Here is a 23,290-nt window from a genome sequence, read left to right as displayed (position 1 = left end):
ATTTGCTCTTTTTGTGGTGGATTTCCTACATATACATCCATTCTATAAGTCCAACAGATACAAAGAATACAAATCATAAAAAATATCGCTACCATTTAAATTTAGATTTTCTCTCCAGTCAGAATGGGCAGAGCCTCCTCGCTCGTCCACCAACTTACACCCTTCTCACCGGGATAAGCATACTTGTCCATGCTCTCCGGCTTCATCTCGACGCTGTATCCAGCCTCCGTCGGGGTCTGGTAGTATCCGTCCTTGATGACGGAGGGGTGCAAAAAGTGCTCGTGGAGGTGGTCCACAAACTCCAAGACGGAGAGCTTGCCGCTGACAACCACGTAGTCGATGGTGCTCAGGTGCTGCGTGTACTCGGGGAGACCCACGCCGCCGGAATGAGGCACAATGGGCACGCCAAACTTCTTGGCCATGAGCAGGACGGCCAGAACTTCGTTGACGCCACCTAGACGGCAGGCGTCGATCTGGCAGACGTCGATGGCGCCCGTCATGAGCAGCTGCTTGAACATGACTCGGTTCTGGCACATCTCGCCGGTGGCAACACCGATGCCGTAAGGCTTGAGGGCCTCGCGAACGGCCTTGTGGCCCATGACATCGTCGGGTGAGGTTGGCTCTTCGATGAACCAGGGCTTGTACTCGCTGAGCTGCTTCATGTAGTCGATCGCCTCCGGGACGGACCAGACCTGGTTGGCGTCAACCATGAGGACGTTGCCCTTGTCGAAGCCAATGATTTCGCGGGCAATGCCCAGACGCCTCCTGTCCTCCTCGACGCTGCCGCCAACCTTGACCTTGAAGTGTCTGTAACCGTCGGCCAGCGTGTCTCTCAGCAGCTGCTTCATCTTCTCCTCGCCGTATCCCAGCCAGCCGGCACTTGTTGTGTATGCGGGAACAGCTCGGTTCTGAAGGGCCTCCTCAATGCGCTTGGCCTTGCCGGCTTCCTGCTCGCGCAGCATCGCAACGGCCTCCTCTGGTGTGATGGCGTCTGTGATGTAGCGGAAATCAATGCAGCGGACGTACTCCTCGGGCGTCATGTCGGCCACGATGCGCCAGACGGGCTTGTTGAGCGTCTTTGCCCACAGATCCCAGACGGCGTTGACGACGGCTCCCAGGGCAAGATGGATGACGCCCTTTTCGGGGCCAATCCATCGCAGCTGGCTGTCGTTGACGAGATATCGCCAGGTCTTGCCCCAGTCGGCCACCAGTGAGGAGAGAGTCTTGCCCTTGAGTCGGTCGGCAACGTGGGTGATGGCGGCGCAGACAATGTCGTTTCCACGACCGATGGTGAATGTCTGTTACGAGAAGCGGTTTGTTAGCGAACCAAGAGCCAATAAAGGATTGTAGGTTGAGGATGGAGGTAGAGCTGCTTACCATGCCGTGGCCGCTGTGAGGGGAATCCGTCTCCAGGATGCAGTACGCCGCTGAATAGTCGCCGGCAGCGTTCATGGCGTCTGAGCCCGTCTTGTCGAGGGACGTCGGGAACCGAACATCGCGGCTCCTGAATCCGGTGATGGTGACTTCAGACATTTTTGGTTGTGAGTGTGTGGATGTGACTTGGAGGGAGAGGGGTTGGAGGGGGTAGAGGGGGGTAGAATGAGGTGAGGTGAGGTGAGTTGGTGAGAACGGATGGCAGAAGAGAGGATGACAAGCTGCAGCTGCGATGAGAGAAATCAAGGGTATTTATTGCTCTACTAGACACCGCAAAAGACTAAAGCAGGAAGCCGGTTTCGCAGAAGAGGAAGAGGAAGAGGCAAAAGAATCACAAGCACATGCGGTTTCACTCGTGTCCCCAGTTGTCACGATATAGCTGGCCAATATAAGCGACGGAGAATATATAGCCGTTGAACCGGTTACGCCTCGCGAGCTCTTTTTTACTCGGCCATTGGTGGGATCTAAACCGCCGAGACCGTCTACGCGTAGCAAAGGGGAACGTTTACGGAGTCGTGGTTCGCTTGTTAACAAGACAACATGAAATTGGTGAAGAGAATGACATATTTTGGGGGTCCAGAGTTGGAGACTGAATCGTGTAATATGAGGTGTCTTGGGGGCTCTTCTTTACCCGTATTGGTTAGCTAGAGCAATATGTAACCGAAAGAGCCAATCAATTCATCAAACTCGGAGTTATGAGTGAATTAAGATTAGCCGCTTTCTTTTCAACTGAATCCCCTTTTGGAGGGGCTTTCGGGGGTACCATCGGAAGATGGATTGGGAACCCCGCCCCCGCACTGGATATTAGTTGTAGAAGCTCGTGTTTAGTTCGGTAGAAGAGACCCGAACAAGCAGGAATTTTGGAGTTGATTTGGCTGTACGATTAATGAGTGGTTATGTCCTGTACTGTATCGTGTGGGCGGGGGAGTATAGAGAGAGAAGTAAGTCTGATGGATACAAGAGTTCTTTTATATCTATCTTGACTCTCCCCCAGCTGCTGTGATCGATGCTCACGAGTTTCTCATTTTATAGTCATCTAGTCCCGTCGGTATTGATTCCTTCCGACGCTCCTCCACGCAAACGACAAAGAACCTGAACCATCGACGTTTAATTCCCGACGGCTTTTCTTGGAGATTCATTGTAAAACACGCTGCTGATATAATCATTCAAGCTTAATTAAATAGAAACAATGTGTATGTCCTAACGTTCATCATACATACACTTGTACTACACATGAGACATGAGGCATGAGGTCTAAAGGTGGTGGGCCAGTCCATATATATGGAGTACCTGCTGCTTAATGACTTGCAGATCGATCTGTATCTGTGCCCGTGTTTACTCAGCTTGCATTACCTGTTCAGTGAGTCTAGCTACCCATTGGCTGAACCGATGTGTTGGGGTAGCTGAACCTGCATGAGACAAGATTGTATTAATGGATGACTTTGATGAGACGTTGATAAGGCTGGCCAATGATTTTGTCGTCAGTAACAACGCTGCTGCTTCCACCCATTCAATATTTAATGGTATCGCGGTGATTCTTTTACCTTGAAAACAAAGAGTTGCCCATAATCATCATTTATAAGTGTGACTGTAAAGCACACCGGCTGCCAATATCTCTGTCAGGATAGTATGGCCATTGATCATCTCGCCCTCTGAATAAATCAACAAACTCCAAATGAATGTATCTACTGATATATCACAAGTAATCCCAGCATACAATTTAGTAGGTGGAGTGACAATGATTTGCGATTAAAGCTACGTGTACTGTCTGTCCCCGCCAAAATTCCATCACGAAGCTGTTAGTGACGGGCCCCACTTTTGCCAACCGTTAATTCTCGAGCTCGATGCGATAAGCTTCTCTTCACCTTCAACCACGAATCATCCCAACAACAGCCACTTGATCTCTTCATCTCAACCTCGTAATACCTGCTACACCATCTCACTGCATCATGGACGACGATTATGGCGCTGATGACGCTCTGTTAGAGGCAATGGCAGCTGTCGACTCGGTTCCTCCAGCACGCAGCTCCCTGAAGCAGCCCACGCCTCAAATCATCGACAAACCATCCGCCAGCAACGGCCCCGAAAACACCGTCGTGCAGCCAAAGCCCCAAGTCATCCAGCAAAAGACTCTCGGGTCTGGCATCCTGGTGTCGCCTCGCCAGCGCGGCAATCCCCTCTTGACGAGCATCCGATCGATACCGTGGGAATACAGTGACATACCGGCGGATTACGTCCTTGGGTTGACGACCTGTGCCCTCTTCTTGAGGTGAGAATCTTCCATCACCACCACGGACGGGCCGTTGGAGCGTATATCATTGCTAACACCGTACTCGACCTCAGTCTCAAATACCACCGCCTCCATCCCGAATACATATACACTCGCATTCGTAATCTCCAGGGCAAATACAATCTCCGCATTCTTCTCACCCTCGTTGACATCCCAAACCACGAAGACTCTTTACGCGAACTATCGAAAACTTCAGTTGTCAACAATGTGACTGTTATACTATGCTGGTCTGCCGCCGAAGCTGCTCGCTATCTTGAACTCTACAAGTCGTACGAAAACGCCAACTTCTCGGCCATCCGCGGGCAGCAGTCGTCCAATTATGCCGACAAACTGGTCGAATTTGTCACAGTACCCAGAAGTCTGAATAAGTCAGATGCCGTAGCTCTGGTCGCTAATTTTGGCAGCCTGAAGAATGCAATCAACGCAGAGCCAGAGCAGCTGAGCATGATTAGCGGATGGGGTGGTGCCAAGGTAAAAAGATGGACGTCTGCCGTTGAGGAGCCGTTTCGAGCAAGGAAAGCAGCCAAGAGAGGCTTCCAGCCATCATCATCAGCAGCCGTGGCAGGACGTGAATCAAGGGCTGTGCCTGCAATTGCTGACACTGATCGGCCTTCTGGGCCAGACGCTGAAAAGTCCGCATCTGCACCCCCAACCAAGGTGACATCACACGCTTCTCCCTCTAAATACGGCTCGCCTGGTGGCAGCGCGCCAGGGCGTCAACCCGGAAGCACAAAGCCTCCCGCGCAGTTTCACTTCTTGGATGAAGACGATGATTCTGACGAAGAGGAAGCATTTGCCACGATGAGCCGGGGAGAAGAACAGGCGCCTTCTCAACCTACAAACCAGCCCCAGGAGGAGCGCCAACCCAACAAAGAAAGTAGCCAGCTTAGTGAAGGCGTAGCGGCGGCATTGGCAAAGCTGCGTCAAAACGGCTGAAGACGCCCATTCGCTCGCATGAAATTTCACATGCTCCCCAACAGAAGTTGTATGCCTAGAGCGAATCGGCTCGCGATGGAGCGCCGCAAAACTGCCGAGAAAGAGGGGGAACCTGATGCGATGCGCGGGTCACGACGCATGATGCTGCGTAATAGTAATACGCTGGACTCCGCACGGCGGTGTTTCTCTGACCATTTGCCTACGAGTTACGGCCGCACGCTGGAATTCAGACGCAGAGACTTGGCTTTGTTCGGACATTGGGGCCTTGCAAGATCCGACGTGGGGTCAAGATGACCCTTGCATAAGACATACGTCGGCTATATTGAACCATACGTTGCATTATTGAGTCTCTACAGAGTACGTGGGAGCAATGCAGCACAAGCACGAGAACAGGTCGCAGCCGTCTATGCTCGTAGATCGCTGTGCACACACACACACACCAGACCAGCGATCGATTGTTAGCGGCCCTCGCATCAGCAGCGATCCCCTCGAGTGGCGGCGCGTCTCGAAGCTTGTCCAACCAAAGCCGGGCTTTAAGCTTGTCCCTGGAGCTGAGGACGAGATGCGGGGCTCAACCACAAGCCGGTTCCTGAAGTGCCGTCGCCAATCTGTGGGGGAAATCCAGCTTTGTGCTGATATCATCGCACGTACGAGTGGCGCCCGCGGCGCTAGGCAGTAAGAAGCAGGTTGAGCGGCTGTTGGTTGTAAGTGGTGACCAGATGTTACGATTCAATGGACATTAGTTCGGGAGATATGCCGGATGCTTGCAAGTGAGGTGCTCGAATTCCGATCTGCCTGGCCGCTTGTTTCACGAAGCGGTTGCCAAGCCCTGCGTCCCGGCTTGGTTAATAAAGACAGACATCGTCTACGACGCGTTACTCGCGCGTTCTTCTTTCACAACCTGCCGTCCTCTGGAGTTTGGAAGCAGTGCCAATCGTTGAGTCTAACCCATGCGTGGGGTTGGTTGTCTTTGTCGCTTCCCGCCCCTCGACATTCCTAGACTCTCACATACCACCGCGCATGGTCTAAATGCCAGGATCAGCTCCGAATGGCACCTCATGATGGCTGCGTGTTGATTTAGGTTTCCCCTCTCTCTATCCCCTGCAAAAGTGCCCTAGGCTACCCCGGATGGATGAGAATTGTCAAAATGACTTGTCACCAACAACTCTGGGTCCCATTGAGATGTCAATGCCACAAACGATTCCGTCATGGACAGAAACCACATGCAAGCTGCTGTTAGTTCGTGGTGTCACCTGCCTGCTGTGGCTCTGTCCACCGGCAATCCTCATCCACCCTTGGAGCTAAAGCGCATGATCCCGGCAGGTTCTTGAACAAAAGGCATGCCGGACGGCCGTTGTCGCATCCCTAGGCGGCGCCATGTCTTGAACTAGAAGAGTGGTGATTTATGCTTTGCACCCGCATGAACAGTCCGTACGAGTAGTATTGGTGGCTTAGTGTCGCATGAAGGATCATGGTAGGAAAGGGAGGAGGAGGGGGGGGGGGGGGGGTTCAAGAAATGATTGAAAAACGCGGCCTTCCCGCCGCTGAATTGTGATCTGCAACCCGTTTCCGGCCTTGAGCTCGGTCCCATCTCTCTCCTCTTACCGGTTGTGCCATCCTACAGAATCGGAGATTGCCATCATGAGATTCATCAGCGGCTCCGTGCTCGCCTTTGGGCTTGTTGCACCAGCATTGGCATATCCTCACCCGTCAAAACGCGGTTCGCCCAACCCAACAAGGGCGGCAGCGGTCAAGGCCGCATTCCAGACGTCATGGAACGGGTATCGCCAGTTTGCTTTCCCTCATGACGATCTCCATCCAGTTAGCAACACGTTTGACGATGAGAGGTAAGCTGTTGGCCGTGAATTCTCCGAATATATGGGGTAAAACGGCGCCATCATGTATCTAACTTTGGGCCTAGAAACGGCTGGGGTTCATCAGCGATTGACGGCCTGGACACGGCGATCCTCATGGGAGCGACCGATATTGTCAACACGATTCTACAGCGGGTTCCTCAGATCAACTTTACCACCACTGCGGTTGCCAACCAGGGCATCTCTGTGTTTGAGACCAACATCCGATACATTGGTGGCTTGCTAGCCGGTGAGTTTCGACATTCGTGCCTGGTGTCGGGCGTAGCTTGTACTAATTGCCCATGATTTACGTAGGCTACGACCTGTTGAAAGGCCCATTTAGCTCATTGGTGTCGAACCAGACTCTGGTGAACAACCTCCTGACCCAAGCCCAAACCCTGGCCAACGGCCTCAAGGTGTCGTTCAACACCCCCAGCGGTGTCCCAGACCCCACGGTCTTCTTCAATCCCACTTTCCGGAACAGTGGTGCGTCGAGCAACAATGTTGCTGAAATTGGAACGCTGGTGCTTGAGTGGACGCGCCTGAGTGACCTCACGGGAAACCCACTGTATGCCCAGCTTGCTCAAAAGGGCGAGTCGTATCTTCTCAACCCCAAGGGAAGCGCACAAGCGTGGCCCGGCCTGGTGGGAACGTTTGTCAGCACCAGCAACGGCAACTTCCAGGACAGCAGTGGCAGCTGGTCGGGGCTCTCGGACAGCTTCTACGAGTATCTGATCAAGATGTACTTGTACGATCCGGTTGCGTTTGCAAACTACAAGGACCGCTGGGTTCTCGCTGCCGACTCGACCATTGCCCATCTCGCCTCTCACCCAAGCACACGTAAAGACCTCACCTTTTTGTCGTCATATTCTGGACAATCAACGTCGCCCAATTCGGGACACTGTGAGTTTTCTAATACAAACAAACGACAACATTAAACTGACATCTCTCCTTAGTGGCTAGTTTTGCTGGTGGCAACTTCATCTTGGGAGGCATCCTCCTGGGCCAGCAAAAGTACATTGACTTTGGCATCCAGCTTACCAACTCGTACTATGCCACGTACAACCAGACTGCTTCTGGAATTGGCCCCGAGGGCTTCAACTGGGTGGACAGCGTGACGGGCTCCGGAGGCTCGCCTCCCTCGTCCCAGTCGTCTTTCTACTCCAAGGCAGGATTCTGGGTGTCGGCACCATACTACATCCTGAGGCCCGAGACCCTGGAGAGCTTGTACTACGCCTACCGAGTTACTGGCGACGCCAAGTACCAGGACTGGGCATGGGCTGCTTTCAATGCCATCACCAAGGCGTGCCGCGCCGGCAGCGGGTACTCGTCCATCAACGACGTGACACAGGCCAACGGCGGAGGAGCCTCTGACGACCAGGAGAGCTTCTGGTTCGCCGAGGCGCTCAAGTACGCGTACCTGATCTTTGCCGAAGAGTCGGCTGTGCAGGTGAACCCCAGTGGCGGGAACCAGTTTGTGTTTAACACCGAGGCGCACCCCTTTAAGATTCGTCAGTGATGGAAGATGAGACGGGATGTCTTTGGATATATATGAGAGGATGATTGTGAATATGTGAATATGAATAAAGCCATCAAATATGAATTGCTAGAAATAGACTATTCGTTTGAACTAGGTACAATGTTGTCAAGTGGTCAATGGATCATGTTTGATGCTGAGTAAGATGTATTATACAAGTCCAGTAAAGTAAGACTGGATGGATTATGATAAGCATTTACTGCTTAGGGTATGAGTGGATTTTGCCTCTTTGCTCCTCGCCATTCAACTACCTTGAAAAGTCTTGGCTCCCAGAAAAACAAAACCAAAAACAAAAAGAAAACAAACAAAATCATCAAGAAATCGTCCATCAACAACTCAAAACTCCCTGCTCTGGCCGATATCGCAAACGTCAAACACGCCCTCCTCCGCAATGCCCTTTCGCTTCATCGCCTCCTTGAGCTGCCTCGGAGGCTCCAGCACCTCCTCCATCGTCAACGCCCACGTGCCCCAGTGAATCCCCATGGCCTTTTCGCACTTGGTGTCCTGGAAGATCTCGACCGAGTCAAACGGATTCGCGTGCATGGCGGAAAACGCAGCGCGGGGGTAATAGGCGCCGATGGGGATCAGGCCCAGGTCAAACGGCCCGCGGTGCTCGCCAATCTGCTTGAACTGCGGACACCGCGGCAGCGACTCGTACTCGGGGCCGTAGTCGTCGACGCTGGCGGGGAGATGCGGGACGGCGCGGTAGCCCGTGTCGCCGCCGAACCAGACGTTCTTGTCGCCGGATTTGACGCCCCAGGAGCACCAGAGCGTCGTGTCCTTGTCGAAGGCGGTGCGGGCGGATGTGTGTTGACAGGGGAGGCACGAGATTTGCGCCGAGATGGACTTTTTCTGGCCGCCGTCGATGGGGGTTGTGACGGTGAGAGTGGCGTCTTCCCACCAGTCGAGCTCGGTGACGTTGGTGAGGCCGCTGCGGCGGAACCAGGATTCGAGGCCGAGCCCGACGAAGAAGTGCACGTCGGGGTGGTGTTTCTGGATCTCGAGGACGGACGAGTGCGACAGGTGGTCGTAGTGGCTGTGGCTGATGACGACGGCGTCGACGACGGGGATGTCCTCGAGGTCGCAGGGCTTCGGGGTGAAGCGCTTCGGCCCCATGAAGGTGAAGGGCGAGCAGCGATCCTCAAACACGGGGTCGAAGAGAACACGCAGGCCAGAGGGGAACTCGACGTAGTAGCACGCATGGCCCAGCCATGTCGCGCGCAGCTTGTCGGAGGCGTCACGAGCGGGAAGCCATTGAGGCGGGACAACGGGCACGGTGGGAGGTTTCGTGTCGGGCCATTTGAGGTCGCCGGTGATGGTGGGCCAGAAGACGGTCTGCCACATGTTTGTGACGCTGGGCGGGTTGGACCACGACGGGTACGGGTTTTTGAAGCCGGAGATGGAGCCGCCGCGCTTGAGGATGTGGTGAGGGTTGGAGAGGGCTTCGGCGGGGATGTTGTTGCGGCCGGCGATTTTGACGACAGACGTTGATGATGATGAGTGTTGGTGAGAAGAGGATGGGTGGGAAGAGATTGTGGATGTTGATTTGCGCGTCATGGCTGTGGCGGTGGTTGCCGTTGCTGCGGCGGCAAAGACGAAGACGAAGAGCGAGATGCGTTTGTTTGTGCTTGTGTTTGTGTTGTTACTGGAGTTTGAATTGGAGTTTGAGGATCTGGTGATGGTGTTGAGGGTGAGGCTGATGGTGTTGTAGCGTTGCCACAGCTTGGGGAGGAGCTGCGTGCGGAACTGCGACATTAGAGATGGAGGAGAAGAGAGAAGAGAGAGACGAAAAGAGGGAAAGTTATCGACTCTATATTATATACTCGGTATTACTCGACAACTCTTCTCACGGACATGCCCAATGGGATTGACTGGGGGTGGAAAAAGGGAAACAAGGGACTGGGCTGGGATGGGATGGGAAAGATTCACTCCACGTCTGGCCTCTGGACTCTGGGCTCGGGCGACGGATGGATCGATGGAAGGATGAGCTGCGTCATGCTCCTCATTGCAAGCCACAATCCAGCAAAGCAAGCCGAAAAGAAAAAGAGAAAAAAAAGTAAAAATGATTCATCATGGACTATGGGCTATGAATGTGTTGGTCCGCATGAGTTTTACCTCAACGCGGATTAGACCCAATTCCGTCCGCCTCGAAAATTGATTCAAAACCACATACTACCACTAATGTCAATGCCACGTTCCTCCTTCGTCCTACATCCTTTGTCCATCTGGGTTACCTCCGTTTACCGACTGTAGGGCTGCGGGCTGAGCAGAAACAAGCAGAGGGAGGGAGATGTTGACGGAGTTAAGTTAATACAAGCGAGTGCGAGTCCGGCACCAAGAAAAAAAAAAGGGAACCCTTGCGGAGCTGGAGCTGAGCTCGTCCGATTGAATCTTCTTCCTCTTTTTGGCAAGGGATTCATTTGGTTTTAGTGCAAGGATTCTGCTGGCTTGACGGGATTCGGCGTGGCTGGACAGTCCGTTTTGGGAGGATTCAAAGAGAAATGTTTGCTTTGAATTATCTAATTTGTCCGTTCTTCATCGACCAACAACCGCCAGCCTGCTACAAAGTACACCACAGTCCAGTCCAGTCAGTCCATCATAGGTACTCGGCCGCTCTCCAGTACATACAGCCATCGCTTATATTACGAGTATTAGACTGACTAAGGTACCTAATAAACCCGCACTTCATCGGACCTGCGCGGCCCGCAAAGCAATCAAAGATACTAAGCGGCGCTTGCACTAACTCCGCCCGCTGCGCCTTTGTCCGGGCGGACGAATGAGCGGCGCTGGGCCGCCAATTTACGGAAAATTCTAGCGTCTTACACATGAATCCCTGCCTGGTTTTTTTTTTTTTTTTTTTTTTTTTTTTTTTTTTTTTTTGGTCCGTTGGCTTCACAAGTTCTGAGTGATGACTGATCGGTCTAGGCTGGGTTTGGACTCGATGGCTTTTTAAATGTCCTCATCATGCCTAGAGACGAGTACGAGTGCTGTGTCGTTAGGTAAGGAGTCGGGAGAGCTTTGATACGCACATCATCATCATCATCGTCATCATCAAATCACATGTCAAGAGAAAAACCAGTCAAAGCTGCTCAGCTCAACACACAGGGAATTCTATCCCAGGTGAAGAAAATGTCAATTGGCCCTGCTCATCTAAGATCGTTGCACCGACATTTACATCGTAACTAAACGTGTAAAAACAAAAGCCAGATGCACAGCCATGGCTACCTAGGTATTCCAACCACGCAACCGCTCCGAGCCTCAATCCAGCGCCGAAAAAAAGACTCGCCAGCATATCCCAGCTTTAAATGGCCAGTCTCTCGACCTTTTGCTGCAGAGCCTTGATCTGGCCAGACAGCTCAGACAGCTCGTTGGAGCTGATGCTGGCGGCAATCACGGCACGGCTCACACCGCACGCACGGCCCAGCAGAGTCTTGCTGGGGACGTAGACGTACGGGACGCCCTTGTCTTCGCAGATGAGGGGGATGTGCAGGATGATGGCCAGGGGCTCGGTGTCGGCGGCAAGGACGGCAAGCTCGCAGGTTCCACGGTTGATAGCCTTGGTGACTACAAGTTGAAACAGTCAGCCATCATTGCAACCTCGAATTGAAAGAAGCCAGAATTGTCGAGGGAACCAAAACATACCTTCGTTGGCACCCTTCTTAGCCTGACGGATGTGCATGGCCGACTGGAGGAGATCCAGAATCTCCTGGGTCAAGGCCGCATCGGCCAAGGGCCAAGCTGCAAAAAAAAAAGAGAAACCAACCCGTTAGCCCCAAAGCCATTGAGAGGGAGAAAAAAGAGCGTATAGCTTACCTGCTTCATTGGCGTTTGACATTTTTCACGGTGTAGGGATAAAAAAGGGGGGGCTCGCCCGAACAAGGCTCACGGCCGGATGTGTGTTTTGAGGGAGGTTTGGAGAAAAAAAAAAGTTGGATGAGTGATGGAACGAAGATGCGCTTCCTCGGAGGAGGAAGAAAAAAAAAAAGTTGGCGATAGCCATGGGTGAAGAGCTTATCGATCGGGCTAGTGGATAAGCAAATTTTCCGTTTGGTCACGTGCAGCTGCACCACAGCGGTGCATTTGCTGAAAAGACAGTGACGACGATAAAGTGGGTCGCCGAATTGCCTCAAATGGAAATGGGTGAGCATTTGGACTTACGAGTACCTATACAGAGTCGTCGGTCAAGCAGTGTGTAATTGCTTCTTCTTTGTTTGTACATGTGGTGTGCAATGAACAGAATAGATTAATACACGGAAATGGTCAAATATTTTTGGTTGGTATTGTTTATTTTGATTATTGATACAAGCTATGCCGTGATGCTTTATACACTATTAATGATACACTGTCTATGCCGGATTGCTTTTACACCTTCTTGGGTCCAACCATGAGCTCGGGCTTAACGAGGTCATCAAACTCCTGCTCAGTCAGCGCCTGCAGCTCCATGGCGCTCTGCTTCAGCGTCAGGCCCTTTTTGTGCGCGTTCTTGGCCACCTTGCTGGCCATGTCGTAGCCAATCTTGGGGTTGAGGCAGGTGACCAGCATGAGACTATGACCAAAGTTAGCTACCTATGCAATCTGAGAGGTATCAAGAGTAACAAAGAGACTTACGACTCCTTCATGATGCTGGCAATCTTCTCCTCGTTGGCCTGCAGCCCGGCAACGAGATTCTCCTCAAACGACCGCATTCCGTCGGCAAGGATGCGCGAGCTGTGCAGCAGGTTGCGGATAATCAACGGCTTGTACACGTTGAGCTCAAACTGGCCGTTCATGCCGCCAATGGTCGTGGCGACGTTGTTGCCCATGACCTGAGCGCAGACCATGGTGAGCGCCTCGCACTGCGTGGGGTTGACCTTTCCGGGCATGATGCTGCTGCCGGGCTCGTTCTCGGGCAGGACCAGCTCGCCGAGACCGCATCGGGGACCGCTGCCCAGGTATCGGATGTCCTGGGCAATCTTGGTGAGAGAGGCGGCCAGGGTGTTGAGGCTTCCGTGAGCCTGGACGACGGCGTCGTGGGCAGCCAGGGCCTCAAACTTGTTGGGAGCAGTCTGGAAGGTGATGCCGGTCATCTTGCTGACCTCCTCGGCGATGCCCTCGGCGAAGCCCTCAAAGGTGTTGATGCCGGTGCCGACGGCGGTGCCGCCCTGGGCCAGCAGCTTCAGGTCGGGCAGAGAGCTCTCGACACGCTTGATGCCAAAGTCGAGCTGGGCAACGTAGCCGGAGAACTCCTGGGCCAGGGTCAGGGGAGTGGCATCCTGCAAGTGGGTGCGTCCAATCTTGATAATCTTCTTGGCCTCGAACTCGTCGACCTTGGCCTGCAGAGCAGCTCGGAGGCTGTGCAGGGCGGGCAGCAGGTCGCGCTCCAGCTCGAGGACGGCGGCAATGTGCATGACGGTGGGGAAGGTGTCGTTGGACGAGGCGCTGCGGTTGACGTGGTCGTTGGGGTGGACGGGCTTCTTGGAGCCCATGGTGCCGCCGAGTATCTCAATGGCGCGGTTGGAGATGACTTCGTTTGCGTTCATGTTGGACTGGGTGCCGGAGCCGGTCTGCCAGACGACGAGGGGGAAGTGGTCGAGCAGCTTGCCGTCGGCGACCTCTTTGGCGGCCTGCTGGATGGCCTCGCCAATCTTGGGGTCTGTCGGGCGTGAAGAAGAGCTGTCATTAGCATTCTGCCTTTGTTGTGTTTTTTTTTTGTTTTGTTTCCTCCAACTCCCGAAGCTATTCCTGTGCACACGTACCCAGTCCGTAGCGCATGTTGACCGTGGCCGCGGCGCCCTTGAGAATGCCAAAGGCCGTAATCACCGGCGGCGGCATGCGGTCCTGCGGCTGGTTGATCTTGAAGTTGCCCAGCGACCGCTGCGTCTGGGCGCCCCAGTACTTGTCGGCGGGCACTTCAATCTCGCCAAAGGCATCGCTCTCGACTCGCTTGTCGGCCATGGTGACTCTGGTGGCGTGAAGGGCTCTGAGGCTGGCGGGGATCGATTTTTGGCAGAGGCTGAAGGTGATGTTGGAGTTGATGCTCTGCGGGGTGAGGCTGTGAGAGAGAGGGGAGGCGCTTTTCTGCCACAGGCGAGACCCGGCGATCGCACCCGACGCAGCTCTTGCCGACGCTCTCCGAAGCATTTTTTGTTTTTTGGTGTCGATTTGCCGTATACAAAAATAAAAGAAGAGGCGAGGATAGTCGGTCAATTGGGTCGAATTGGACGGCGCAAATCGTGCACTGTACAGGCCAATCGCAGTATTCCACTGTTTGTTATTAGAATAGAAGACAGCTGTTGTATCAAGAAGAAGAAAAAAGAAGAAGAAAAGAACACGGCGAGAAAAAATAAGAGCAAGGATACATGTAGCTCACCGGCTCAACAAATGCCGGGGAAACGGGAACCAGCGAGGGAAATAATCGGAGCCCGGGTGCCCAGCTCCTTCGCATGTACCGATGTACCGCCCCCGCGAAAATACCGCACGGAGCGACTTCCATGTTGCTTTCCTTCATGGCCGGAATCTTCCACCTCGGGTACCAACGTGTTATCAACTGAGCTTTGTATGTGTATATATTATATATATACTAGGTATATATTACATTTTACGTCGACTTTACTTTGAGATTCACTTTGAGATTGCCTTTTTTCTTCATTTGTTTGGTAATTCATTTATTCCAGTGAACCCTTTTATTAATATGGCAAAATTTGAATCCATCCTTGCAGTTTATCATAGCCATCAAGAGAAGCAGTCCCCCTCTGTTATCTTTGAGCAGATACGCCACTACTACACATATAGTGCATATAGCTAGTAGTACTCCTCCACTCTACCTATGTCCTACGCGAGCCGTATGACCACACACGCACCGTCTTGTCCTTGGAAACTGTCACGAAAGAACCGCCTCCCGGTTTGAACGCTATCGAGTAGATGATTTTCTTGTGTGCATCGACTATGCAGTGACTCTTCCCCGTTGCTAGATCCCAAAACCGGATCAACCCGCGGTTGGAGGCGGTTACAATCCACCGGTCGTCCGGCGTCATTGACAATGCAGTCAACCCAGATCCAAGAGCTTCATGGTATGAACGACACGCGCCAGTGTCTCGATTCCATACTTTGAAGTCGGAATCTCCTCCAGTAACTAGGAATTTACCGTCTGAAGAGAGAGCTACTGACCTGACTCTTTTCCCATGGTAGAACTTTGCAACAAGCTCCCCCGTCTTCAAGTTCCATACATGAGCATAGTCATCGTCGCCAACTGCGGCCACAAAACAGCTGTCTTGAGATATCTTGACGTCGAATATATAGGCGTTGCCTTCGGTGAATTCCTTGGGTTCTTTTGGAAGATCAGCCGCAATAGTCCCCTGGGCTTCAACCTTTTTGTTTCCAACACTTTCGACTCTTTGTTCCAAGTCCCAAATGTGAACCGTGCCACAGAAATCGCCGGATGCGAGCCAACGGCCATCCTTTGAGACATCGAGTGCAGACGCGCCCGATTTGTGATCGAAAAGGCGTCGAACGGTTTTTGTTGCAATGTCACACACCTCCATTGTTGATGCTGCGTCAGTACTTCATAACTGGTGATCGGATCGACGGACTTGCTTACCTGGACGAGTCCACCGGACGCAAACATGAAAGATTGCCCATCGGGGCTGAAACAAACGGGAGAGGATACAAGTTCCTTTACCTCCACGCCCTTTTGGAGCACGATCCGTTTGTTGGCAGCATCAAAAACATAGGCGTTTCCCATGTCATCGCCAGTCGCAATATATTTTCCGTCATGGCTATAAGCGACTCTGAAAGTTGGAACCATTTGCGGCAAAGTGCCCACGAGGTCGAAACAGAGAGGCTCCAATAGGGGGTCAACAAAAGCACGCAAGCCGCTGCCCTGAATGATAATCTCTACTGCTGCGGCGCCATCTTCGATTTTGACAGTTTCCTGTACACGACGACCTGGCATGGACTCATGCTTTTCCGGCAATTCTGTTAGGATCTGGGCCGCCTCTGGATATCCTTGCTCTTTAGCCGGAGGAGAGTTATCCGAGCATTGCTGCGAAAGATCAGAAACGGGCTGAGAGTTGGACATGGTGAGAACTGATATGCTCTGATTGATCAAGAACGAGGTTGTATATGTCTTTGATGTCAAACGTGGATGAAAACGTATTGTCAAAAGGAAGAAGAAGAAGTAGAAGAAGAAAACGTCGGAATGGTTTATAAGGCTGAGTTGAAGAAGGCGATTGAGATGTGTTCATCAAAGTTGGATGATATTCAGCATCCAGGCCTTTTTATACTTATCTGCGTGTAGGGGAAGGAGGGTGAGAACAATGGCTGGGGTTATACCTTTGTTCACATTTTGTCTGTCATCGTTTCTTTCATCATCAAGGTACAATAATCAAGCGGGGTAGATGTATCCTGCAATATCCGGGAAACAAAGAATCCCTTTGTTTTTGCTTTCATGGGTAGAGACAAAATGGAGACGAGCGCCCGGAAAGACGCGATTGCTTTGTGCAGTCAGCAATCACCATCTCCAGAGCTCTTATCGAGATTGGCAACGATAAAAGCTTGGACTCAGAACGCCGGTGCCTTGTGTTGCGGATTGCTTCAAAGCTTCAGCTGACCCATGACGCTCTCAAGTCAACTCCAGTCTTTTGGATCGGGCGTCGAGTTGATGAAATATATCGAAGTCTTATAGAAGATTTTGGCTATATAGATACAGTATGTCTACTCCCTATCCTTCTATTGATACATTTATACACATATATACACCAGAAAATGCATGTTGACTCGCTTCAGTGGGCACAAAATCAGCGCTCAAATAGTTCCTTCCTGATGACATGTATGTCAAGTGGCCTTGGTCTATCACTGAAGCTTGCTGGGTGAGATCTCCTACTTATGCCCGGTGGCTGGACTGACCCCTGTTCAATCAAGCACCAAGACTTCTACTAAGTCGGTGCCCCTGTTTTCAACACTTTCGAGAGAAGCAACTCCTTTCCGGAGAACAGGCTCATGCAGACGGCCGGTTGAAGAAAGTAACCATTCAGGCCTTTTTCAACGCTCCGGATACAGGGCATATTATAGAAATCATTGACAAACAATGCTTTCGCCTTTATGAACTGCTCCATGATGGGTTAAGTAAACATACCGGGGGACTAGAGAGGTACATTCGAGCAAACTGTTGAGTTGTCACGAGGATCTGTGTGATCACTTTCCTTGATCAAGCCCACTTTATGTGTGCTGTTGTTTGCAGCTAGCCTTTGCTTCTTTCATAGACTAATCAGCATAGTAATACACAGAGAGTTTTGCACCTTCAGCTTGTCAGCTTGTCACAAGCCTATACATATATAGTAAGTATATGTAATTTTTCGACGGCGAAGGAACACAGCTCTAAACTTGAGTCAACCAACGCTACCTCTGGACATAACACCTGACACTAACAGCTAAGTACATGAGCCCTAGCTTCCGCAGGCCGGTACAAGGACCACGACCGCAATTCCCCAGGGACGAAGCGGCCGGCACAGCCAATGGTCATTTTGGGATGAATACTTTGTCTTTTTTTTCCATGTATCTAGGCCAACGGGATCCTTTTCTTGTATCAAAAGCCTATCTCTGTAGCGAATAATCCTAGCTTTCAATAAATGATGAGGCAAGTTGAGAAGGCGTATGAGATCAATGAGACGCGTCACTTGTTTTGAGCGTTGAATTCTTTAATTTTCACTATAATTACGAAGCCTAAATCATGAAATCGGTGTAATACACTGAAGCAAGCGATGGTCAATCTATAAGGGACATTTTATGTTCATGTGCCAACTAGAATAATCTTGTGTTGTTTTTATTTGGCAAATTTTGTTTCATATTTGTATGAATCAACTAATGTTTCATCCTATAGAAGAGAAGTTTAATTCTAAATTTCAAATGCAAATTGTAAGATGAACACTGCGCAGATTGATACATGGTCTTCCCTTTACCGGGCTCTCTGAGACAGTACCTGCCGCCTTCCAAAGTTCAAGTCTTTTCAATAATTGGAGATCCTGCCGAAATCTCCCTCTGAATTCCATTTCTATCCAGAGTATTCTCGTAGCATATTACGTAGATTGCCCCAGAATCTCTGATGGAGTCATATTTCGTTCTGTAGCTTCTGGGCGTCTTTCATGCTGGATCGTATCTCTTTGGGTAATTGCTCAGGAAATAACATGGCCAAAATGGAAGTTGTATTACGGACCATCAATGCTAAAATATACTCGTCCCAACGTGAACTGGAAGAAGTCGAATTGGGCGACCTCTTGTTGACAGAGGCAGTTGAGTATAGACTTGCTTCAGTACCCTTGGCTTTGTAGCCCGATTCCGAACATCCCTTGGACATGACAAACCGGGGAGAAAGTCAAGCATTACCAGAAACCCTGCGACACGTGAAGGTATCTTGAACGTTTTTTAAAGATCGAGACTGCTCTTTCGCTTCATGGCTATCTACGTTGACTATACGACCGTGTCATTGGAAGTCATTGACAAACAACCGCCGCGAGCATCAAACTCTATTGGAGTAATTTGTTTATTGTGAGTATTGAATCCTTGTAAGTAGTGACTTCTGTTCTTCGCGCGAGCCGCGGACGGTATGAACGTGTTGTGTGTGCATATACAACTACGTGTATTGTCTACTTAGTACCCATCGCAGCTTTCTCAGGAAGTATAGTACCTAGCTTCGTTTGATCTTTTGATAGCCCACGTGTGGTTGCTATCAAAACTCGGGCCGAAACGTGCGAAGTTTCACGTTGAGCTTCGTACCAATCAAGCCTCAATTTTAATGGGAAAGAGAAAAAGGATTGAGAATAGAGAACGCAAAAGTTACATTTTGATATGTGATTGTAATACGAGAAAAACTCGATGCGCCTAAGACGGCAAAATCCGAGGAGGATTCGTAAATGCGATATCAGATGCAGCGTAAGTCGGAGGCTGGCCTTTCTGATTTTATCGATATGCAAGTTCATACAGAATCGGTTGCGAGTACGGCCGGAAACCCATCAAATGCGAAAAGCAGATCTGCCGCACGCTCAGCCAATGGACGAACAAGGCGGTGTGGGGGCGAACTGGCAAAGTGTGTAATTACCGCAATTAAATCGGGGGCGTATTCGTATTTCGGGCTGCTAGTCCAAAAGTAGGTACGTACTTTGTCCTTTGCGGTTTTTACCTGTTTTAGATATTTTACGGGAAGGTATTCGTATTCGCACCTTTTTTTTTTTTTTGTGGTTGGCTACCTGTCTTCAATTTCCCAATGTTTCATGCGGCACGGCATCGATTGAATGTGATGCCAATCTGATAAAATGCGACACATCATGGCGGTTATCTCATAGGTAGAACTACCAGGTGAAAGTGGCTTTTCCTTTGTGTTTTGCTATAGACTGCTTCGTACCTGGTACTTGATCTGGGGGTTGATTCAGACAGACAGCTAAAACGCCGTGTTCTCGCTTGCGTCCGAATCTGGTGCCGCCCGGAAGTGGGGCCGGCCCGGAATCCGAGCGGCATCGCGGGAATACCGAAACAGGTACACACTCTGTAGGTCCAAGCTTCAAGCTTGTTTTCTTCATGTTTGTTGCTGCTTGATGAGGCTGGACATTGGTTGATCGGTAATGGCGATTCCATAGCTCAGTGTTTAGATATGTATGATACGAGATGATGATGAATGAACAATCCCTAAACAGACAGAGTACGTATGTGTATTTCCAAGGTTGCACGCACAATACAGGTAAATTGCATGGAGGGGTATCACTGCAGAAGCATTGGGACACGGGGGCGGGGCACAGATGTCACCATACGGAGGAGAAGCTGTGTCCCGGTAAAAGGCAGCTTTCGGAAAAGACTTAATCAGTGCAGAAACAGGAAACGGCCGTTGAGCCAGCCAGGAATTCAGCTGTGCACGGCCAGGGAGCACGGTCAATGATGCGTCTTGGAGGGCAGAGGCTGACGGCAGGGGGGAGGAGAGCACGGCAAATAGCCTTGCGATCAGCTTGAGCCTCGCTGTTCGCCACGAGGGGATGCGTCGTTATGAGTCCTCGTAAGGCTCTGGATTCATCCAACCATTCATCCTGCAATACCGAGAGTCGCACGAGTAGCATGAGAGTTGACACGCTATGATGCTTTTTGATGCTTCACTTTACTTGTGTGTAGGATCTACTGTACATAACACACAGCCGGGTACGGTACGGCTACTATCTAGATGGGCGAAGGTGAGATTCCACCGGGCTGGCCAAGAGGACAGTAGTCTCTCGATGGCGGTGGAGCCCAACTGGCGCAGGATTGGCGCGCTGAAGAAGCATCACTGATCTCTGGAGGGCAACGAGCGATAAAAAAGAAGCCTAGGCCACATGCAGTGGGGCATTTGACAACACAGCGTGCTGATGGTGAGATTCTGCAATCGAGGGATGGGAATAGTATTGATAGTACAAGTCAGTACGAGTACAGCAGAGGCTCTGGACTAACCCAACAGCTTCTGGCATCCAAGGCCCCGATTCTGACGAGACAAGAGCCGGTCTAACGGTTAGGCTAATGCGAATGAAATATGGAGCGGTGCAACGGAGAGAAGGAAGAAGAAGCAAAAAAAAAAGGGAAAAAAAGGAGACACGGTAGCAACAAGACGTGTAATCTCTGGTGCGAGTAAGAGTGCTGGTTAGATTGGATCTAGTAACGTGTACTCCGTACCTGTGTCCGCCCCCCAACAGACATTTCTTTGGTTGACGGGAGAAGAGAGAGATAAAGATCAAAGGATGCGTGGAGAGATAAACAATTAGAAGCAGGGATGTGAAGCCATCCATCCATTCATTATAACTCGCATGTGTGTGCGTGATGTGAGTGTGTCTGTAGAGGTACGAGTACTTGCGCTCTCGTATCTGGATGCCCAGGCGCAAAGGTATTCGTACCTCTGCCGTACTCCGTACTCGTAGTCGCGATTTGTTTTCTTCTTTTTTTTTCTGCCCAATTTCACGGCTGGCCGCCAAACCAGAGACAGACAGAGAAACGGCCCCTCCCCACCATCTTTCTGGCGGTAGTCCACGCAGCTAAACCCACTAAACCCACCGTGGCGCGACCCCTGGCAGAAGCCGCTGCAAGTCCCCTGTTTGTGCTGCAGCTCAGGCGCTGCAGCGATGCGCACCGCCTGCCACAAAGGGCGGTGAAAACATTTAAATGCCCAAGCACGCCGCCACGTTCCCCATCCGCCAAGTCGACATTCATTCCCTCACGAGCTTCACTTTCCTCTCGCCCATTCTCTCCTTTCACCTCACAGATACCCCAAAGTTCAAGCTCAATTGCACTTTTACAGTCCACTTGCAAGATGGCCGCTCGTCCTCAGAACATTGGCATCAAGGCCATTGAGATTTACTTCCCCAGCCAGGTTGGTTTCCCCCCCAAAATTGCCCCTCCATTCCACATCTCACGAGACAACTCCCCCCCTCAATAATACAAGAGTCGCTGACAATGAGTCTGCCAAACAGTATGTCGACCAGGTCGAGCTCGAAAAGTTCGATGGCGTTGCCGCTGGCAAGTACACCATTGGTCTAGGCCAGACCAAGATGGCCTTTTGCGACGACCGTGAGGGTAAGCTTTGAGATGCCCTCTCTTCTCCTGAACTTTTGGGACTGACTCGAGACTCGTGCCCCAGATATCTACTCAATGGCCCTCACCGTCACCTCAAGACTGCTCAAGAACTACAACGTCGACGTCAACTCCATCGGCCGCCTCGAGGTTGGCACTGAGACCATCCTCGACAAGTCCAAGTCGGTCAAGTCGGTCCTGATGCAGCTGTTTGGCGACAACACCAACATTGAGGGCGTCGACACCATCAACGCCTGCTACGGCGGCACCAACGCCTTCCTCAACAGCGTCAACTGGGTCGAGTCCTCCGCCTGGGACGGCCGCGATGCCATTGTCGTTGCCGGTGACATTGCCCTCTACGCAAAGGGTGCTGCCCGCCCCACCGGTGGCGCTGGTGCCGTCGCCATTCTCGTTGGCCCTAACGCTCCTATTGTTGTCGAGCCCGGTCTGCGTGGCAGCTACATGCAGCACGCCTACGACTTCTACAAGCCCGACCTGACCAGCGAGTACCCCGTCGTCGACGGCCACTTCTCCCTCACTTGCTACACCAAGGCCCTCGACGCCGCCTACCGTGACTACTGCAAGAAGGAGGCCAAGCTGGCCAACGGCACCGCCAACGGCGTCGACGAGTCCAAGACGCCCCTGGACCGCTTCGACTACCTTGCCTTCCACGCCCCCACCTGCAAGCTGGTCCAGAAGTCGTACGCCAGACTGCTGTACCACGACTTCCTGGGCAATGCCGATGCCGCTGCCTTTGCCGAGGTCGCCCCTGAGCTGCGTGACATGGACTACGAGAAGTCCCTGACCGACAAGGCTCTCGAGAAGACCTTCATGACCCTCACCAAGAAGCGCTACCAGGAGCGCGTCAACCCCGCCATCCAGGTGGCCACTCTGTGCGGCAACATGTACTGCGCCAGTGTCTGGGGTGGGCTCGCCAGCTTGCTGTCCTTTGCCGACAGCAAGGCTCTCGAGAACAAGCGAGTTGGTCTTTTCAGCTACGGCTCTGGTCTCGCCGCCACTTTCTTGTCTCTCCGCATCGTCGGCAGCGTCGAGACCATTGGCAAGACTCTGGACATTCCCGCCCGTCTGGAGGCCCGCCGCGCCGTCCCTCCTGAGACTTATGATGAGGTATGTTTTGACTTGACTGCAGACCAATTATTTCCCGACCGAGTATGCTAACTCGACTCGTTTAGATGTGCAACCTCCGAAAGCAGGCTCACCTCCAGAAGAACTACACCCCCAAGGGCGATGCCTCCACCATCGCCCCCGGCACCTACTACCTGGAAAAGGTCGACGACATGTTCAAGCGCGAGTACTCAGTAAAGGCCTAAATATCCTTTTGTCCTTTTCGGAATCCATTCTTCGTCGAACATTTTACAATTACACCACCTTTTTCTGATTGAATAAATTTGTGCGGCATGGAGCACACGGCGTCCTGTTTTTTTTAAACCAAACCAAACGTTGGGCGAATCTTTTTATTACATGGGAAACTGTCTAACTGGCACGAAACGAAACGAGCACAGCGATAGAACTCATCTGTTGAGAAATAGGCAGGTGAATTTTTTTTTTTTTGGGTTTTGCTATTTGATATTATATGATGATGTCCTTCCTCTGGATAGACAGATGGGGGGGGGGGGGGGGGGGGGTTGGGCTATAATTGGTGAGGTGGGAAAAAAAAAGAATGAGGCT

The 23,290-nt window shown here is 51.6% G+C and overlaps 7 protein-coding genes across 7 annotated transcripts; 3 read left to right on the top strand and 4 right to left on the bottom strand.

The window, feature by feature from the left end:
• Window positions 1–101: 101 nt before the first annotated feature.
• Triagg1_3629 (uncharacterized protein) lies at window positions 102–1,533 on the bottom strand (the record flags this gene model as incomplete). Its single annotated transcript, XM_062897943.1, has 2 exons — window positions 102–1,298; window positions 1,378–1,533. The coding sequence occupies 2 exons, from the start codon at window positions 1,531–1,533 to the stop codon at window positions 102–104; spliced, it is 1,353 nt and encodes a 450-aa protein (XP_062757618.1).
• A 1,850-nt stretch (window positions 1,534–3,383) lies between these two features.
• On the top strand, window positions 3,384–4,660 carry Triagg1_3628 (uncharacterized protein; the record flags this gene model as incomplete). The annotated part of the gene is made up of 2 exons (XM_062897941.1): window positions 3,384–3,703; window positions 3,778–4,660. The coding sequence occupies 2 exons, from the start codon at window positions 3,384–3,386 to the stop codon at window positions 4,658–4,660; spliced, it is 1,203 nt and encodes a 400-aa protein (XP_062757617.1).
• A 1,641-nt stretch (window positions 4,661–6,301) lies between these two features.
• Window positions 6,302–8,032, top strand: Triagg1_3627 (CAZyme family GH47; the record flags this gene model as incomplete). Its single annotated transcript, XM_062897940.1, has 4 exons — window positions 6,302–6,507; window positions 6,582–6,763; window positions 6,829–7,416; window positions 7,470–8,032. The coding sequence occupies 4 exons, from the start codon at window positions 6,302–6,304 to the stop codon at window positions 8,030–8,032; spliced, it is 1,539 nt and encodes a 512-aa protein (XP_062757616.1).
• A 354-nt stretch (window positions 8,033–8,386) lies between these two features.
• Triagg1_3626 (uncharacterized protein) lies at window positions 8,387–9,805 on the bottom strand (the record flags this gene model as incomplete). The annotated part of the gene is made up of 1 exon (XM_062897939.1): window positions 8,387–9,805. One exon carries the CDS (start codon window positions 9,803–9,805, stop codon window positions 8,387–8,389), a length of 1,419 nt encoding a protein of 472 aa, XP_062757615.1.
• A 1,546-nt stretch (window positions 9,806–11,351) lies between these two features.
• On the bottom strand, window positions 11,352–11,885 carry Triagg1_3625 (uncharacterized protein; the record flags this gene model as incomplete). Its single annotated transcript, XM_062897938.1, has 3 exons — window positions 11,352–11,614; window positions 11,693–11,788; window positions 11,864–11,885. The coding sequence occupies 3 exons, from the start codon at window positions 11,883–11,885 to the stop codon at window positions 11,352–11,354; spliced, it is 381 nt and encodes a 126-aa protein (XP_062757614.1).
• A 527-nt stretch (window positions 11,886–12,412) lies between these two features.
• Window positions 12,413–16,106, bottom strand: Triagg1_3624 (uncharacterized protein; the record flags this gene model as incomplete). The annotated part of the gene is made up of 5 exons (XM_062897937.1): window positions 12,413–12,596; window positions 12,659–13,682; window positions 13,786–14,293; window positions 14,890–15,564; window positions 15,627–16,106. The coding sequence occupies 5 exons, from the start codon at window positions 16,104–16,106 to the stop codon at window positions 12,413–12,415; spliced, it is 2,871 nt and encodes a 956-aa protein (XP_062757613.1).
• A 5,235-nt stretch (window positions 16,107–21,341) lies between these two features.
• Window positions 21,342–22,932, top strand: Triagg1_3623 (uncharacterized protein; the record flags this gene model as incomplete). Its single annotated transcript, XM_062897936.1, has 4 exons — window positions 21,342–21,401; window positions 21,502–21,604; window positions 21,669–22,729; window positions 22,795–22,932. 4 exons carry the CDS (start codon window positions 21,342–21,344, stop codon window positions 22,930–22,932), a joined length of 1,362 nt encoding a protein of 453 aa, XP_062757612.1.
• Between the last annotated feature and the right edge of the window lie 358 nt (window positions 22,933–23,290).

The sequence above is a fragment of the Trichoderma aggressivum genome, assembly GCF_033847375.1.
Source record: "Trichoderma aggressivum f. europaeum strain CBS 100526 chromosome Unknown scaffold_010, whole genome shotgun sequence".
NCBI classification, from domain to species: Eukaryota; Fungi; Ascomycota; class Sordariomycetes; order Hypocreales; family Hypocreaceae; genus Trichoderma; species Trichoderma aggressivum.
This window is presented reverse-complemented; position numbering and strand designations above follow the sequence as displayed.